We start from the raw sequence: 17,743 nt of genomic DNA, 5'->3' as shown, positions 1-17,743 counted from the left end.
TTTAAAGAGTGCCCAGGAGGATTCATTAAATAAATAGCAGCGGTGGAGGTGTGCTGTGCAGAGCCGGGCTCCTGCTCCACGCCTCCGGGCCGCCTACCTTCATTAAGCGGCGGGCACAGACCCCCCACACACACACACGCCTCCCCCGACAGGACAGGCTTCAGGACGAGCTCACCTTTGTCTTGGCATTGTGTTGTGCAGTAAGCAGCAAATCGTTCTGGTTACCACAATCTTTGATATTGAAAGAACCCTGACATAGCAGGCCTTCAGTGACTGGGTGGACAGATGAGTGAAGGGCAGAAAACTGCAAGTTTGTTCGGTTTTTGTTTCTGTTTCTGTTTCTGTCTGCTGGGGACTGAATTCAGTCATGAATATGCAAGACAGGCACTCCAACACTGAGCTACATTCCCAGCCTGTTTAATTTTGTAAGACAGGGACTTGCTAAGTTGTGCAGGTTGGCCTCAAACCCATACTGCTCGTGCCTCAGCCTCCACACCATGAGCTACTATACCTGGTTTAGAAAGCAACAACAAACAAAAAATCCATATTGCTGGGTTTTTTTAAATTTTTTTTTCTGTTCTTATAAGTATCTTGCCCAGTCTTGGACTTTAACCTATTTAGCTAGTCTTTCTTTCCTATCCAGTGTCAAATTGCCTTGCTTTCTGACCTCATCTGTAAAGATTAAGGGATGGAAACACGGAAGCTGAGATCTGAGGTTCTGACAAAGGAGGGAGTCTGATAATATAACAAGTCCTTCTCAGAGCTGGTGAGCTAGAAGTGATTATTAGAATGGTCAGTATCGTACATATGTACATTTTCCTCCGCAGATGCGTCCCAGGCTGTTTTCTATGAGGACGTCTCTCCCCGAACTTGTGTCTTATTTCAGAGACCACAAAGAACCATAGCCTTTGTCTAAGCAGCACTTCCCAGGGTGTCTTGCCTCCTTCCAGCACGCTCCCAACTTCACGGTGTGCCCCGCCCCCTTCTTTGCGGCGGTATTGGGGATTGAACCCAGAGCCTCCAAACTGACCTGCATACCCAGTCCGTTTTCATTTTTTTTGTTCGAGGCAGGGTCTCAAGCTCTAAGTTGCCCAGGCCAGGATCGAGCCTGGTGGTCCTCCTGCCTCAGCCACCCAGAGTCCTGGGATTACAGGCGTGTGCCATCTTGCCCTATGCCACCTGCCACTTTAGCGTATCCTTACGACAGCCCAGGAGTTGTCGCTCTCCCCTGGTCACCTGTGAGGAAATGTAATCTCCTGGGTTAAGGAACTCTTCCCACGCCTGTGGTGAAGCCAAGTTCACTCACACTGACTTCAGGGACCAGGCCCTTTGCTCCTGAACCGTGCTGCCTGGTTGCATATAATGTGCTACAGTGCCAAATGAAATGATGTTTTTAGTTAATGACTGTTGGGATCTCTTTCATTTCAAAGTTTTTATTTTGCTAACATTAATCCTTTATACATTCCCACAAATGAATGTTTTGTTAGAGGCACAGTGGCTCCTTCGACCTGAATCACTGAGAAGAGTCTCCATCTGGGGAGCTCGGGTTGTGGGGTGATTTGGCTGGGACCCCCTTTTCATCCAGCCTGGCTCATCAGAAGCACTCGGTAAGGACCGGACATGAGCTCCCAGGAGACCTGACCGTGCTCGAAGTCAGTAGATGGAAAGATCTGCATCCCCTCTTGCGTGGGAGGTTTCGGTGGGCAGCCCCCGTGTAGTGTTTCCTCGGGGCTCGCCGCACTTCCCACGGGGCGCCGTCCTGCTGGGAAACAAGCCTTTCAGCCCAGCCGTGTTGCTTTGGATGTTCTCTGAGAGCCCTCACAGGGAGATGCTCTTGGTTCCTGCTTGGGAACTTGGAGACCCCTCTAAGGTAACCAAAGCTGTTCCCCTCGCTGGCTGGAAGAAGAGGATGATGCACCCCAAATATGGGGGACATAGCGGAATCTGCATAGAATGTGAGAAAGCTAAATATGTGCTCCCAGGGAGAAGGGTCGTGATACCAAGCGACATAAAACACAGTTCAAGGCCCGGGATTTAGCTCAGTGGTGCTGTGCCTGCCTCACAAGCACAAGGTCCTGCGTTCAATCCCCAGTACTGAAAATACACACGCACACGCACACGCACAGAGTTCAGAGAGCCGCACAAGGCAGAAGTGTAGAAAAACCCAGTCTGGCTGCAGGAAAACATGACTGTGAACTCCTGAATCAGTAACCTGTGCTGCCTTGGCTGTGCGCCAGTCTTTGTATTCAGCCTGGAGATGCGTTGTGTTGTTTAAACAACTTCATTTTCTCCAGCTGGTTCTTCCTCATTGAAAGGCGTAACCCTTTGTTTTTGACATCATAGAAAAGGTTAAGATTTCTCCAGGGGACAAAGAAACAGAAAAGCTATCATGACTACAGTTGGTTGTTAAATGGATTATTTTTCAACAATTTTCCTGTAAGTCTTGTGAGCTAGAAATGGCCTGGTTTTGCTTTCTGGATGAATTGTCTATAAAACAGTTTCCTGTGATAAATATCTGTACATCCCATATGTAGTATACTTGAAAGCTGATAGTTGAAATAGCGTCTGAAACTATATTGACTGGTTTCAGATGGCCCAGACTTGCCAAGGTGCAAAGTTCTATAGTCACATTCTAACTACTGTTGAAGGAAAAACCGTTGGTTCAACACTGTCACCAGCCATATTTCACCTCCCTGCAATTTTCAAAATTGATTTTATTCATTTTACAAATTGCATCCAGGGCTTGCCAACTTAAGGGTGCTTTCTACAGTTAACGTACACACTGGAAAAGTAACCAAAATCTTGTTCTGGTAAAGCTAAATAAAAAGATGCTTCTTGTGACTCTATCCCTGCAGAAGCAGCGCTTCAGTTCTTCAGGTGTGAGTGACACACACAGCTGTCTGACCCTCCAGAACTGCCCCTGGCGGGGAAGTGCAGGGCAGAGTGAGGTCCTGAGTACCCAGCCTTGGGAGCCAAGCTGGTTCTGTCCCTACAAATCCTAAAGCCAGATTCCATACTTTGTGAATTGCTTCCTTTGGAAGGCAGATAGTACATGTCTTAGGCTTGTGGCACACCTTAGAGGTGTGTGTGTCAACGCTGCTTTTAAGCTGCATCCAGAAAGCTCCCAGTGAGAGCCCAGCTTCTCCCCAGGTGGGAACCAGTTGATGGTGGTTTTAGGCGCATTGCAATGTGACTGCAATAGGATTGATTTCTTGACAACATGCGGCATGGGCCCATTCTTGCAGATACAGTCTTGTGGTTGTGCTGCTCAGCTGTCAGCTTTTATTACCTTAATTATTTGTGTCTTGATTATCCAAGGGAAATTTTATTCCCAAATTGGTTTCTCTCAACTTCTCTCCTAGAGCAAATGCATCTCTGAGAATATAAATCCATGTTTGCATTCATCTAAAAGCTCTGTGCGCAGAACTGGTGGCCTGGGTTGAACTCAGCCTGTGTGTATTTCCTGGCTGTGCTGGGAGGTTGGCACAAGTGAAATAGCTGAGAACTCTTTCTGCTCCAATTTTAGAGGCTCCCAGGCTGCTGAGAAAAGGACATAGGGATGGAAATTGTGGGGACCAACATAGGACCGTTGATTTCTCTGTGTATTTCTTAACCCGAGAGCATGGCGTTGGTGTTGGGGATTCTTTTCAGGATTTATTATATCCTTAAGTTCTCGGAAGTGGCAGCAGTGGTTCCGAATTCTTCTGGCTTTCTCCTGATATGTTCAAATAAGAGTCTTGTTTCTTAGACCAGCCTCATACCACCAGTTAATTCCCCATTTTCTCCACTGAAGAAACTTCCCACAGTGAGTTATGCTTCTGTTTCCAATGGGCAGCACCCACTACAGGAGTCTCACAGCCCATGGAGGACTAATTCTTATCACAGGCTGGAGCACCTGCCCACAAATATCCCAGTCCTTTACTTCCTGTTGTTTCTACTTCTGTCCTCACCTTGCCTTCATTTCTACCCCCAGTGCCACCATTTCATCTTATTTCCAGTCCTTGGTTTGCGTAATTTATATGTTAAACTTTATCATAGTTGTGCGTGTGTAGGGGAAACCTAGGGTTTCCAAGTCCCCAGTGCGCGGGGCGCTGTATTAGTAAGTACCCTTGAGAGCCCTCAGCCAGCCCGGGAGTGCTAATCTAGGTCCCGTGGAGCTGCCAGGACACTCCCTGTCGCATAACCAGCTGTCTTGTCCCCGGGCTCGTGCTTTCTGGGCCGCCTTTTCTCCTAGTCTCCCCGTGCAGCTGTCTCTCTCAGGTTTCATTCTGCTTATAAATATAGTCCAACCTCTTTCTGGCCGTCATCAGGTTCGCTGTGCGTTTGGCCCGGAACAAGAATTACCGTTGAGAAAGCAGCCTTCATCCTCTTCCAGGGCATGGTCCCCCACATCCTGCCGTCTCTGGAGGTGGTACCCAAAAGGGTAAACCGAGGCTCCCCCCGGAGCAGGCAGTGACGGCGAAGTGAAGCACCCCACTGCCCCACTGACGGGCTGCAGAGTCGCCAGAGATGGATGGTTCCCCATGGCAAGCGGAGGCTGCCACGTGTCGACTCACGGTGTCATCGGTGCTTGGGGAAATTTGATCAAAATGTGAAAAGGGTGCCTTCTGGTCTGGGAGCTGTGTGACTCTCTGGTATTAAGCAAGACCCAGCCTTTCGTCCTGCTGCTTTAGCTGTCTCTGAAGGAAAGTGGGAGTTCCATCAGCCCTCACTCGCTGTGAGGCTGAAGTTTCCCTTCTGTAGATCTGGGGAACCATACTAAAGGTCCCCTGAGGCAGTGGTCTTCCCACATTGCTCTTACTACGGTTTTTATGTGAGAGAAGTACCAGTCCACGCTTTTCTGAGAAAACCAGATGGCCGCGCTGCCATGTTCACCAGAGACTTCCTAGATTGGCACCAAGTTTATTAGCATTTGCCAGTCTCAGAAGAACTAAGGAGCCTGGAAAAGCAGAGCGCCTGTGCGTTTTTCCCCCTGGCTGTTCTAAAGAGCCGGAGCCGGCAGCCGCACAGCTCTTATTGATCCATCGTTCTCCAGGCAGCTGCTGCAGACACGCAGCCTCCTTCGGCCCCGCTGCCCGTAGCAGATTTGCACGTCTGCTTTAAATCGTGCACTGAAACCATGTATGGCCAACTGAAGTCTGGTTCCAGCTCGGAGAGCTTCATCACAGCACTGACAGGAAAAGACAAACAGAAATCTGACTTACCACGGTATCCATCCGATAAGAAAACCACCCAAGGGTAGAGGAATAGATATTCTCAGCCACTCGGCCAAGCCTGCAAGGCTGTGGCGTTGTATTTCTAGGTGGATTTGGGAGCCTTTCCTAGGCAGAGCAGAGTTCTGACAGCTCCCTTCCCCAGCGGCCTGTGTGCCTGGGTCAGAACAAAGGGAATTCTGCTTCTCTGACTGGGGCCCCATGGTGGTCTCCTCTTGCCTGGTGATTCGCACACATTGCGGAAGTCTGAGTTCTGTCCCGGAAGTTGGGCGACACTTCCTCTTTGTGTCCCTGGATTTGCCTTTCTCTCCAGTCAAGCTGGGGGGTGCTGAGATGGCCTTTGCCGTGGGTCAGCATGAGCAGAACAGCAGCCTGGGCTTGAAAGGACAGCAACATTATTATGGGAGTATTCAGCAGGCTTGTCACCAGATAATTTATGTCACAAAAGACATGTAGCTTTTTTTTTTTTTTGTATAATGGAATTTCTACCTTAGCAGCTGTGTACCTGTGTATATATCAAAGCTTCTGCAGTAGCTAAACTTCGGATACTAGCTTGTGTTCGTGTGGCTTGCTCCTTCCCAGTGTTTTTTTTCCAAAAGGTTCTTTCAGTTAATGAAGGCTCTTCAGAAAGGAAAAGAGGTGGGAGCCCTAGCTGTAGTATCAAAAGAATATCTCAAAGAAAGTGTGGTTTGGTTTGGGTTTCAGCAGGTGAGGGAAACCTACTTAAAATGCGTGCCTTCTGCATCGGGAAACTCCGGCCTCCCCGTGAAAGTGAAACATGCTGTTGTTATTTAACTGATGTGTGTGGCTGGTAAGGGGAGGACTCGCTAAATTTCTGGTTCTGCCAGGTCCCTCTGAGCTGGCCATTGGCCTCTGTGACCTGATGAGTGCCCCAGTAGTGACATGCACAGCCGTGGCAGTTCCAGCGTTTCAAAGGCAAACCAAGCGCGCTCTCACTTGTGCCTTCTGGCGAGCCCGTGGCGAGGGGACCCTCTGGTTCCATCTACCGGTCCTTCCCAAGCGCTGACTTGGCACTGTGTATGGAATGAGCAGAACTGTGTGTTTCTGACTTCTGTTGAGAGGGCAACTAGCAGCAGTCTCTCCTTGAAACGGGTTCCCTTGCTCTGCCATTGCTCAGCACAGGGGTTGAGGCAGGGCCGGCTCCATGCAGCTCGGCTTGGAAGGCCTGGGGCCAACGGTGCCTCCACTGGTTATGGGGCTGGCCGGCCATACTGGCTCTTGGGCTGGTGTCACGATGCACTGCGAATTTTCTCAGAGATGGATATTCTGTTCGTTCCTTCTTGCTTTTCTCCATTCCTTACTTTGTCCTCTAGAAATCACTAGGGCCCTGGCAGAGGCCAGGCCTGGAAAGAGGGGGCATCAGACTCAGGCCAGACGTTGTGGGCTGAGGCTGCCGGGTGTGGGACAACACCGGAGGGGCAGGCAAGCTGGGGACGTGATGTTCACCGTCCTCTGGTCCCCATGGTCAGGGCTTTTATCCCTTTGAAAAGAAAATGCTGTGTGAGAGGGTAGGAGTAGAATATTTGCTGTTTGTTGAGAATGATCCGATTTTCCTGGTGGCGCCCAGAGTTGAGGAAAGGAGTGGATGTCTGTCTCGCAGGAGGCAGAGGGTGGCAGTTGCAGCTCTGCCTTCAGAATGCTGATCTTTCATTTCTTGGATGCTTTATGTAATTTTTTTAACAGAACGAAGTTGGCCTGCTGCAGTTCTTCCAAAATGTGATGAAAGAAACTAGGGCAGAGCCAAAAACGGTGACAAGCTGGGTCCTCAACGTGCTCCTGGGCTATTTAAAGCACCAGAACCTTGCCGTCAGTGAGAGGTGAGTGAGGGCGGGGGATTCTTTCTTCTTTATGGTGAATTCCGTGTCCAGAAGCAGCTGAAATAGGGCAGGGCGAGTTCTCCCTTCTCCCTGTTCTCCACCAGCGTCTCCTAACAAGACAACAAACCCCTGTGCATTCCAGATTCTAAAAATACCCCACATCCCCCGAACACTTGTCTGTTCACACCTCTGGCTGCTCACTGCATCCTCTGTGCTGTGCCGGGGGTGGCAGCCTGAGATCAGTCAAACAAGGGATTTACACACTGTGGCAGATGCAAGCCTGTAAGAAACAGTCATTTCCGTGTGATGGGGTTAGGCGAGGCGTGGGGGCTGAGCTGGGCCACAGCAGTCAGCCAGAGCTGCTCCCGGCTGATGCGTGAGCTGCACCCTGAGGAACTAGAGGGAGTTGCGGAGGGGTGGGAAGGACGGTCATCCGGGCAAAGACAGCAGTAATGCCGTCCCGGGGGCACGCAGCTACGGTGGGTTCAGAAAGCCCAGGGGCTGCAGCATGCTCAGGCAGGAGGCACGGCGGGAACAGCTGGAGAGACCAGGGTTCACCCGGAGGGCTTTTGGACAAAGCCTCAGCTCAGGGCTCCACTTGCACGTCCACACTGGGGTACAGCGTACAGCACTCAGCTTGTGTTGCTGTCACAGGTGCTCCAGTCTGGGTGGCTCAGACGGACCCCTGTTCCCGGCTGGGGATGTCCCACATCAAGGTTCCTCCCAGTTCGGGTCACTTCCTGCGTGCACGTGGCCATCGTCTGCGGTGCCTTCGCACCATGCAGGAGCTGGTGACATTGAAGTGGGGAGGAGCTGCTCAGAGGCAGGAGACCTGAGGCGGGCAGGGCCACTGGGATGCTGGGCGGGAGTGGCGTGGGGAGCAGCATGCGTGACGTCCGGGTGTGCAGTGCAGAGCAGTGGACTTGGCTGGGGAGCAGCCTGAGGCTCCCCCGAGGGCACCTTCCAAGAGGAAGGGATGAGCACCAGCTTGGAGTGCGGGGCACAAGGAAGAGGGTGCCTTGATGCGGACAGCCGGGCGGCAGTGCCTGCAGCACTCCGAAAGGTGTCTGTGCACAGTTAACACCACACTGTTTGCGTGTGTGTCCACGTTGAGCTGTGACGACACGAGGTCCGGTCACTTCTGCCTCGGCCCCTGACTCTGACCCTCGGTCTCTCAGTGTGAAATGAATATGGTGCTGCTGGCCTCGCAGGGGTGTTCTGGCTGGTGGGTCTGTGTAACTTTGCAGTGGTGGGCACGGGAGCCAGGCCTGGATTCCTCTCCCATGCTGGGCAAGCACCCTCCTTCTAAGCAACACCGCCATCCTCCGCAAAGGGTTTGGAGAGGAAGATGTGCTGAGCCTGCACACGGTGGGCCTCGGAGTCCCTGTCCTCCGCTCTGCCGTGTCTTTCATGCCCGTCCTCCGAGGTGTGACCTCTGTGTTCATAAACCTCACTGTTTACCTGAAGGTGCTGTGACCACTCAGAAGGTGGGAGCCATCGGGAATGGCGGTGGAGACAACGCTACCAAAGCCTTAGAGGCTGGGGAGATTTGGGGAAGCCAAGGGTGGAATGGCGGAGTCTGTGTTTGGGGGCGAGGGGAGTGGGTCGCAGTGGTGCAAGTGTGGAAATGAGCAGGACCCTGTCTTCGGGGAGGGTGGACCTGCGCCTGAGTGTTGGAAGTCACACAGAGAGGGCAAGGAAACTAGTCACCGCGTGGTGGGAGCAGAGAGCAGTGAAATTCACTCAGGCCAGAAGAGCCCAGGAGGGCCCCGGAAGGACAAGAGGCTTGCGCTTCCAGAGGACGGATGGATGCCTCAGCTCGGAGGTCTCACTCACCCCGTCATGGGCTGTAGTTCATGGAGCTGCTCGCTTTCAGTCTTGGGAGTGAACGTAACATCTTCTGGCTCGGCTCTTTCTCTAGTAGCCAAGGAAACGAGGCCCTCAGAGACAAGGCGCCTTCCCCCCAGTGGCACAGTGGCCAAGACCAGAAGCCAATCCCCAACCCAGGCCTTAGGACATCTGCAGTGTCGGTCCCTGAAATGAAGGGCGTGCTGTACAGCCCCTCTGTAGCTTCTGCTGGAGCGTAGGGACAGACTGGTCTGTTGAGTGAACATGTAGCCTCTGCCCTCGCCCCAGAATCCCAGCAGTACCAATTTTAAATAAAAATACACAAGGTTTTTCCAAAGTAAGTAAAGAAGCCATGCAGCCATTCTGTTTTGTAATTTATGTGGAACAGGAACTGAGAAGCCTGAACCAAGCTATTGCAGTTCTGCTTTTACGCAGTTCGAAGAGCTTTCACCCAGACTAGCGTCTCAGTCCATTTTCTCTTGTTAATAGCAACACCACAGACTGGGTACATCTGTTTTTAAGAGGATTGTTTTCGCACATGCTTCTGCTCCGAGGTTGAGGGGCTGCCTCGGGTGATGCCCTTCTCACAGGCACGGTCCCGAAGCCACATAGAGTGTCACAGTAGTGACGCAGCAGGTGAGGGGTCCCCTTGGCCTCAGAGCAGACCCTCTGGAGACAGCCCACCCTCTTGGGGGTGCAGGGTCTCACCTGGCCCCGCCCTGGTGATGGGATTTCGGTGTTAGCAGCGCATGGCACCTGATAGACCAGCCTGACGGGGCCACACTAGCCCCAGAACAGTTTACCCCGATTCTTGTAATGAGTAAATTTGATAAAACTCATTTTTACATTTCCTGTGATCTTATAAAAATTAATGAAAAAATAGGCAGTTTTTGGCCATCCTGTATTTAAATGATTGGACCAGAAAGTGATTGATTAATGAACAGCCTCGGCCACTAGGGCACCTGGACCCACGCTTAGTAGGGCTGTCGCTGCAGAGGCAGCAGCAGTCACACGATGCTGCCCAGCCGGGGAGACTGTTTAGCCGAGAAGCCAGTGGTGGTGACCCAGAGATTAGTCCAGCAGTGTGATCTGGGAAAGCATCCAGAACTGGGGCAGCAGGCGCCAGGAGCCTTTTAGGGCCCCTGGAGGCTGGTGACAGCATGTCATAGATGGCGAAGGGCATGCAGAGGAAGGGCTGGCTCTGATTTGTGTGTTGAGGGATCACTAGGATTTGGTAATAATGGGCTGGATTTGCAGGAGTAGGCAAGGAATAAAGCAAAGCCCACATGATGGTCTGCACCCAGGTAACCAGAAGAACAGTCCTGTCGTCCAGAGAGACAGAAACCGAAACCGTGGGGCAGAAAGTAAGTCTTGGCATTCTCTGGCGAGAAAGCCAGGTGCCTGTTTTGTGTAGCCTGTAAGGGAGAAGTATTTGCCTTCCTTTTCTCCAAAGGGGGCTTACTGGGCTGAGGCTCAGCTGGGGGTGTATTTAGCATTTGCAAGGCCTTCAGTTCCCAGCAGCAGTCACTCAGGCGGTGAAGACTGACCTGGACCGCGTGAGGCCCACAGAACTCAAGTGTTTACTGTCGTTCTTCCCAGCTCACTCCCCTGGCGTGGAGCCTGTGTTGGCTGAGCACGGGACCTCCCAGGACAGGAGCAAATGAAGCAGGTAGAGAGCAGATCCAGAGCATGACAGTGGCCCTAGGAACCAGACGCACTTCCCTGTGTACCCTGAAGAAATGCCGGCACCCAGAGCTCCGAGCAGGGAGTGGAAGGCGATAGCCAAGGGGAAGTTATCCAGGAGGCCCAGGCTGTTCACAGGGGCTGCACCTGGAGTCAGGTAAAACAGGGAAATTTGAATACTTGGCAGCCAATGAGGGGTAGTTTTCTGTAGAGAGGTAGGGTGGAATCCAAGTGACATGTGCTTATAGCACCAGCAGCCACTAAGGCCGGATTTTTATTGGCAAAAATCTGGTGAGAAACCAGGCAGATCACGTAGCTGCAAAGACAGATTGACAGGAGGCACTTTGAAGCTAGAAAAGATCTGAGCATTTGGGAACAGTGAGATTAAAGGAAAGTACGGGTCTGAGAGGAATCTAGGAATAGAATGGGGGGAATTGAGAGCACGCTTGAAGGGGGTGTCGGCCGGAAGCAGGAGACCATCCTAGAAAACGCAGGACCAGGAAGTGGAAGGGGACGGGTGGGAGGAGGCCATCTCGGAGCAGTTGCTGGGAGTCAGGGGGTCGGGATGCCAGGTGTGGGGCAGCGGGAAATGAGAGAGAAACCAAAGGATCGGTGAGCAGCACGAGCCACCAGAGCTCCACGTCCCTGCATCTTCCTCCAGGGGCTTCTTGGGTTCTTTCAACAGGAGCAGAGGAGGGGGACTTGGACCTAGGACCATGACGGTGAACCTTTTAGAGAGGAGTCCCCAAGCCACAACCCAAGAGCCACTTACTGCAAACTGCTGACTGTTCATTAAACCCGAATACTGAGGTTTTAGTTTAGAAAAAACAGCTCATACGTTAACATCTTTTGTCTGAAAAGGAAAACACAATAACAGGGCTTTCAATGATACAAACAGCCCACTGCAGCACGCGTGCCATAGGTTTGCCAATGCTGACCTAGGATGAGGGTAGGTAGGACTGAGGTGGGCAGCCGTTCTCTGCAGGGTGGGCATGGTTGAGAGTTGTCAAGGGTTCTGTTCCAGAATCTTGACTGGATATGGAGCTGTGATCCCAAAAGGCTCTAAGGGATTGGATGAAATTGGTCCATTTGAAAGGTCCCATTTCCCTCTGTGGATACACTGGCTTGGAGAATCAGAAGAGAGACAAGCACTTAAAGCTTAAGCTTACAATGTCACTTTCTTCTTTAGAGACACGTTTGCTGTCCAAAATCCAGTATTATCTGACAACACAAATTTGTGGCTTGGGCTTCTGCTGCCGTCATGCCTGAATCTGACAGCTTGTTTATTTAACTGATGAGGGGAGTCTTTAAGGGTCCATATGACAGGTACTGATCTTCGCCATCTTACTCAAGTTTAACCCTGGCATAGCTGCAGTTAGGACAGTCAGCCTTCTATATCTGTGGCTTCGACTAACTGCAGATTAAAATATCTGAAGGAAAAAATTGTATCTCCACCGAACATGTTCAGACTTTCTTCTTCATTATATTCCTTAAACAACATAGTCTAATGACTGTATAGCATTTTACTGTATTACATACAGTAATCTGGGAGTGATTTAAAGTATACAGGAGGTTGTGCAAGGCTTCTGTCCATAGTTGCCTGGCTTGAAGACAGGGTGGCATGACAGAGGAGAAACAGTCCATGGCAGGGCAGGCAGGAAATAGCGAGCAGCAAGCTGCATGGTGACCTTCTTTATATCCCTTTATATTCTATCCAGGCTGTTGATTGGTGCCACTCACACCCAGGGTAGAGCTTCCCATTGTATCTACACCCAGAAATATACTAAACCAATAAACCAGTGGGCTCATTTAGTACCACAGCTCTTAATGCATATTCATACAACCTGGGTCCAGCCCGCTGTGAAAAGCCCCACCTACAAGTGCATGAGGCTTTGGGGGGACATCTAGATAGAAGCCATAACAGGGAACAGAGGTAATTGAGAACTCCAGAGGTCTGTTACGTCAGTCAAGAGACCTATAGTGTAAATTTATAATATAACTAATGAATTAGGGTCCACGGATAGTTTTCCATGGGGGAAATATTTTCAGTTATTTTGTGTTCTTTTTCTGTCCTCCTCCACCTATGTCTTTCATCATTGCCATGGCTTGAATGTTTGTTTCTGCTCAAGATCCCTATGTTGAAATTTTCACCCCCAGGGTGATGATGGTGTTAGGCTATAGGGCCTGCAGGGGGACTGATTAAGTCACTCAGATGAAGGGATTTATGCCCCTACAAGGGATTAATGCTCTTTTGAAGGAAGCCCCAGAGAGCTAGCTCACCCCTAATGCCTGTGAAGACAGCAAGAAGGTGCCGTCCCTGAGAAGGTACCAGATACAATCTGCCGGCACCTTCGTCTCCAGCTTCCCAGCCGGAAGCACTATGAGAAGGAAGGTCCTGTGGTTTATAAGCCACCCGCCTGTGGGGTTCTGTTACAGCAGCCCGGACGGACCAAGATAATGATTGACCCATACAGGGCTGGGGACTTCATCTCTTACACGCTCTCAGGAAACCTACTTTGCCCTCAGTGCTTACGGGTTCTGCACAGTGCGCACTGTAGGATAAGTGGTGTATTGTCTAGGATTGCAGAACATCTACACAACCGACCCTCTCAGAAGAACCTAACTCTTTATCCTTCTCAATAAAGATGGGAAGTCGGGAAAGGACATTGGCTGATTTTTCAGTCCTCTGCCACTCTTCCTTTTGGGGTTTGATCAGGGTGAGCACAGACATTCTGAATCACCTTAGTAAGCCAGATGCTCTCCTGACTTAATTTCCACTTGGAATCACGTTTTAACCATCCTTTGGACAAACACTTTAAGGATGAGCCTGTTAGTTTAGAGTTCACGGAAACAGACATCAGGGCTAAGGTGTTGTTCCTTTCCAAATAAATTAACAGGGAATGGCAGGAACCAATACTTGCCCCGAGGTGTTTTCAGTGGCCTTGAGTATTTCAGAAGTCTGCACTTACTTACGCACTCGTGTGCTCTGTGTGGCATTCCTGTTCTAAACTGGTTCCCTCACGATCTCAGACAGCGTGCATTAGTTGCTTTATGTACAGTAGCACTCTAGCAAAACCGTGTATTTAAGAAGCCTGTAATGCATTGTCTTTTCAGTCATCTTGTTGCACACCCTCGCCCTGCTGCGGCTGTGAACTGATGACACTGTGTGTGTTTAGCTCCCCCTGACCTTCTGCGTCTCGGGACCTTGGTGCATACATCCTGTTGTGGAAATGTAGATGTAATGAAATCTGGGCCCCTGAGTGTCCCAAACGCTGATAGCGAATAGAGAGGGCCGGTGAGGACGGGCAGACACAGGGCTGGTGCACATTGTGTCCCCTTACTGGAAATCTACTATTAAAAGGAATTTATATTTGCACAGAAATACTCGCAAAACTGGCTTTGTTAGCTGCTTTGTTTGAAGTAATTTTTAGGCTGATCTTTCAGTTGAAAATAATTACTGGATTTGTTTCCCTTTCTCTTTGTGGTTCATGAATTTTTCAGCCACCTCCTTCTTTGACTAATTATACTGAGCAGTTGTCTATTGCTACAATTCTGCCAAACAGCTGTCATTGTTGGGTGGTAAAATGAGGGGGAAAAATACTACCAGTCATGGGAGTTTGTTATATCCTAAAATACAAAGTAAGTAAAATAAAATGGCCCATTTGGCCCATTATTTTTGTCTCTGGGCGCGCTCCTGATCATTTAAGTGTGCAAGAGCGAGTGTTGGATTCTGCTAGCAATTGATGGGTCCTGTGCCAGTTTGGATGCAAACTCACTTTCTCTTTCTCCTTTGGTGGCCACCAGTCCCATCACGCCCTCTGCACTCGCTGGACTTCTCGACCTGCTGGACAGTAAGGCAATTTCTTCGTCAGCAGCTAAACAGGTATGTCTACACTTCCAGAGCTCCTCTCTCCCAGTAAACGTTGCTATGAAACTGAGATGCCATCACTAAGTGAGTTTCGTAATTGAGTGCTTTATTTGTTTTGGTTTTTTGAGGCAGGGTCTCACTGTGGAGTTCAGGCTGGCCTTGAACTCACTGTGTAGTCCAGGTGTGGTGATCCTCCTGCCTCAGCCTCTTGAGTGCTGGGATTCAAGGCATGTGTCACCACCAATGAAAGGTAGAAAGACTGTTCAGCAAAGGTAGAAAGGCAGCATGTGCACCCTGCTCACTGGGGGCCATCGTTACTGTATGGCTTTGCCTGGATGTCTCCCCAAACACTTGTTTGTATAAAAGGCCGGGGCGCTGTAGCTCTCAAGGGTTTTCCTCAGGCCAAAGGCAGCCTCAGCTTGGCTCCCAGCCACCTGCTCTTCTCATGTCCTCACTGTGCTCCCGAGGCTGCCTGTGTCCCAAGGCTGCCCTCGCAGGTCCGTCCTCAGCAAGAAGGGCAAGGGCACGCTGCTGCTGCACACCCAGCCAGTCAGGCTTCGCACGCACCCAGGGAGCAAAGTCAGAAGAGCAGGCTGAGGTGAGGCGGCCTCTCCCTGTCTCCAGTCCATCCAGCGGTGCTGAATGTGCCAGATTCTTGGAAGTGGGAAAACCGGGACAAATAGGTAGCCAGCAAGATAAAGAACATCTCGGCAGCAGCCTCTTCTCAACTTCAGAGATCGCAGCTGTCAGTGCTGCAGCCAGAGCCTAATGTTATTTTAATGGCGCCTTCGCATCTAATATTTATACACCCCGACAGCAGTGGCGGGTTACAAAGAGTGGCTTGTGGCTAATTATCAGGAGCCACGAGCCTGCACTGGGGCTCTGCTGTGCGTCAGGGCGGAGCCGATCAAGGCGCTGCGGAGCCACCTTGGGCGAGGCTGTCGGCTGCCGGGTTCGGCCCCACCCTTTAGAAAGGGCTTTGGGCCGGTGTCAGAGAGGTACAGATGTCCGTGACAGTGCAGCGGTTGTAGAAAGATTACTTGGTTCAGGGCAGAAAAACTGTGTACATACACATCCACACGCACGCAGATGGACTGAGCATCTGAAGGGAAAACCCACCCTTCTCCCCCGCCAACGAAACAAAACCCCCGTGCAGTGAGGAAGGCAGGGCGGAGCTGCTGAGGCTGGGTTCAGACGGATGGACACGGGCTTGCTTTCGGATGGACACGGGCTTGCTTTTTCTCGGCTTCCAGCGAGTTTAAAGGAGGCAGGTGAACTAAAACAGGCCTGAGGAGAAAGGTAGAAAGGTGTTTCATGCTGGGCTGCACATAAGGGACTCTCCCTTCCATGCCATTGCCTTGGGTTTTTTATTGTTTTGTTTTCTGCTCTTTGTTTTCTGCTTTGAAGACAAATCACTGTGGAGTGTGCTCAGAGCAGGAGGCCTGAAGAATGGCTTCCCTGTTTACAACACACCCAACAGGAAGCCGGGGGTCATTGGGACAAAGGGGACACAGCTGTGGCTTCCCTGTGCCCAGACGCCCTACACACACCCCGTGCTCTTGCGGGAGGTGTCAGGACGGGGCCAGGGGCAAGGCTGGTAGGGGAGGAGGCCCAGTTATAAAGTCTGAACCAAAGAAAGAAGGGAAAGAGACAAGGTGACTGAATTTCTGGGGCAGATAATGTATGTTGGTTACAAGCAGTAACAGAAAAATACGATTTGTTAATCATCTAAACACCCTTGAAATAACTGCCGCTGACATCAAGCGCAGCTCATCCCAGGCGCGTTGACGCATATGAGCAAGAAGCGCGGACAGACAGGGAGTCAGAGACCTCCACACAGGCTTCTAGTGTGCTTGCGTAGAGTTCACCAAGTGAACTGTTTGTCGGTTCTGTGACACACTTTATTGTTAGTAATGTGTATTACACGTGTGAGAGTGTGACGTCTGCCCCCGCCTGCAGCGTGCATTGTCACACCCAACCACACTTCCTCTCCGGCACCCTTCCCACTTCTAGTCCTGTCTCCCTGTGTCTGGCTTATTTCTCCTAACACAGTGTCGTCCGGTTCTACCCACTTTACAACAGCTAGCAGGTTTTGTTCTTGAAGGCCGACTAGTGCTCCACTGTGACTCTAGTAAACATGTTTTCTCTGTCTCTTGTCGTGTACTTAGCTGATGTTGAGGACAGTGCCATAATGCACACGGGCAGGCAGGTGTGCCGTGTGCTGACTTCACTTCCTTTGGGTGTACGCCCAGGAGGGGCGAGCTGGATCACATGGTAGTTCTTCTTTTCCTTTTCCAGGAACCTCATAGTGGCTGAACTTACTCACCTATTAATAGTTTTTACAAGAGTTCCTTTTTCTCCACGTTTTCGCCAGCGTTTTTTCTCATAATATTCATTCTCACTGGGGTGAGATATTATCTTATTGTAGTTTTTAATTTGCATTTCCTTGATGGCTAATGATATTGAGCAATTATTCACATGTTTATTGGAATTTGTATTTCTTCTTTGAGATGTGTCCATTCAGCTCATTTGTCCTATTTACTTATTTATTTATTTTCTTTTTGGTACCGGAGATTGAACTCAGGTCCTTGTACTTGCGAGGCGGGCACCGGAACGACTGAGCTAAATCCCCAGCTCTCATTTGACCATTTTTAATCGGATTCATCTTTTAAATGTTCTAGGTATTAGCCCCTTGTCAGATGGATAGCTAACAAGTATTTTCTCCCATCTCTGTAGATTCTCTTCACTCTGTTTCCTTTGCTGTGCTGAAGCTATTTTTTTTTTTTTTTAAACCGGGGATCAAACTTGGGACTTTTGCGCTTGCAAATATGCATGTGGGGTCCTATTCAGAAAATCACTGCCTGTACCACTGTCTTAAAGTGTCTCTGCTGTTTTCTTTTAATAGCTTCAGAGTTTCACGTCTCACCATTAGGTCCTTGATCTATTTTGAGTTGATTTTTATACATAGTGAGAAATCTGAAGAGGTCCAGTTTCTGCATATGAGCATTCAGTTTTCCCTGCACTGTCTGTTGAAAAGGCTGTCCTTTCTTCAGGGGATGGTGCCTTTGGGAAGAATCAGTTGGTCATGATGCACGGCTTTATTTCCCAGTCTCTGTTCTGTTCCACTGGTCTCTGTGTCTGCTTTTATGCCATACTGTTTTGGTTACTGGAGCTCTGTAGTATATTTTGAAATCAGTTAGTGTGATGTCTCTGGTTTTGTTCTTCTTGCTCATGATTGCTTTGGCTACTTGAGGTCTTTTGTGCTTCCATATTAATTTTAGGGTTTTTTTAGC

The 17,743-nt window shown here is 50.2% G+C and overlaps 1 protein-coding gene and 1 non-coding gene across 3 annotated transcripts in view; both read left to right on the top strand.

Moving 5' to 3' along the window:
* The window catches only part of Gatb (glutamyl-tRNA amidotransferase subunit B), a 77,425-nt gene that overhangs the window by 45,028 nt on the left and 14,654 nt on the right, over positions 1-17,743 (top strand). For both annotated transcript variants that reach the window (XM_010627915.3, XM_010627914.3), the window contains 2 exons: positions 6,918-7,051; positions 14,387-14,465. In XM_010627915.3, coding sequence (XP_010626217.1) covers positions 6,918-7,051; positions 14,387-14,465 — 213 coding nt within the window. The remainder of the gene's footprint in view (positions 1-6,917; positions 7,052-14,386; positions 14,466-17,743) is intronic.
* Positions 15,870-15,998, top strand: LOC117284673. The gene has a single exon (XR_004515764.1). It is a non-coding gene; the product is annotated as a small nucleolar RNA SNORA11 (small nucleolar RNA).

The sequence above is a fragment of the Fukomys damarensis genome, unplaced genomic scaffold, assembly GCF_012274545.1.
Source record: "Fukomys damarensis isolate Sample0158 unplaced genomic scaffold, DMR_v1.0_HiC HiC_scaffold_38, whole genome shotgun sequence".
Classification (NCBI taxonomy): Eukaryota; Metazoa; Chordata; class Mammalia; order Rodentia; family Bathyergidae; genus Fukomys; species Fukomys damarensis.
Note: the sequence above shows the minus strand (reverse complement) of the source record. Positions and strands in the feature narration are given on the sequence as shown.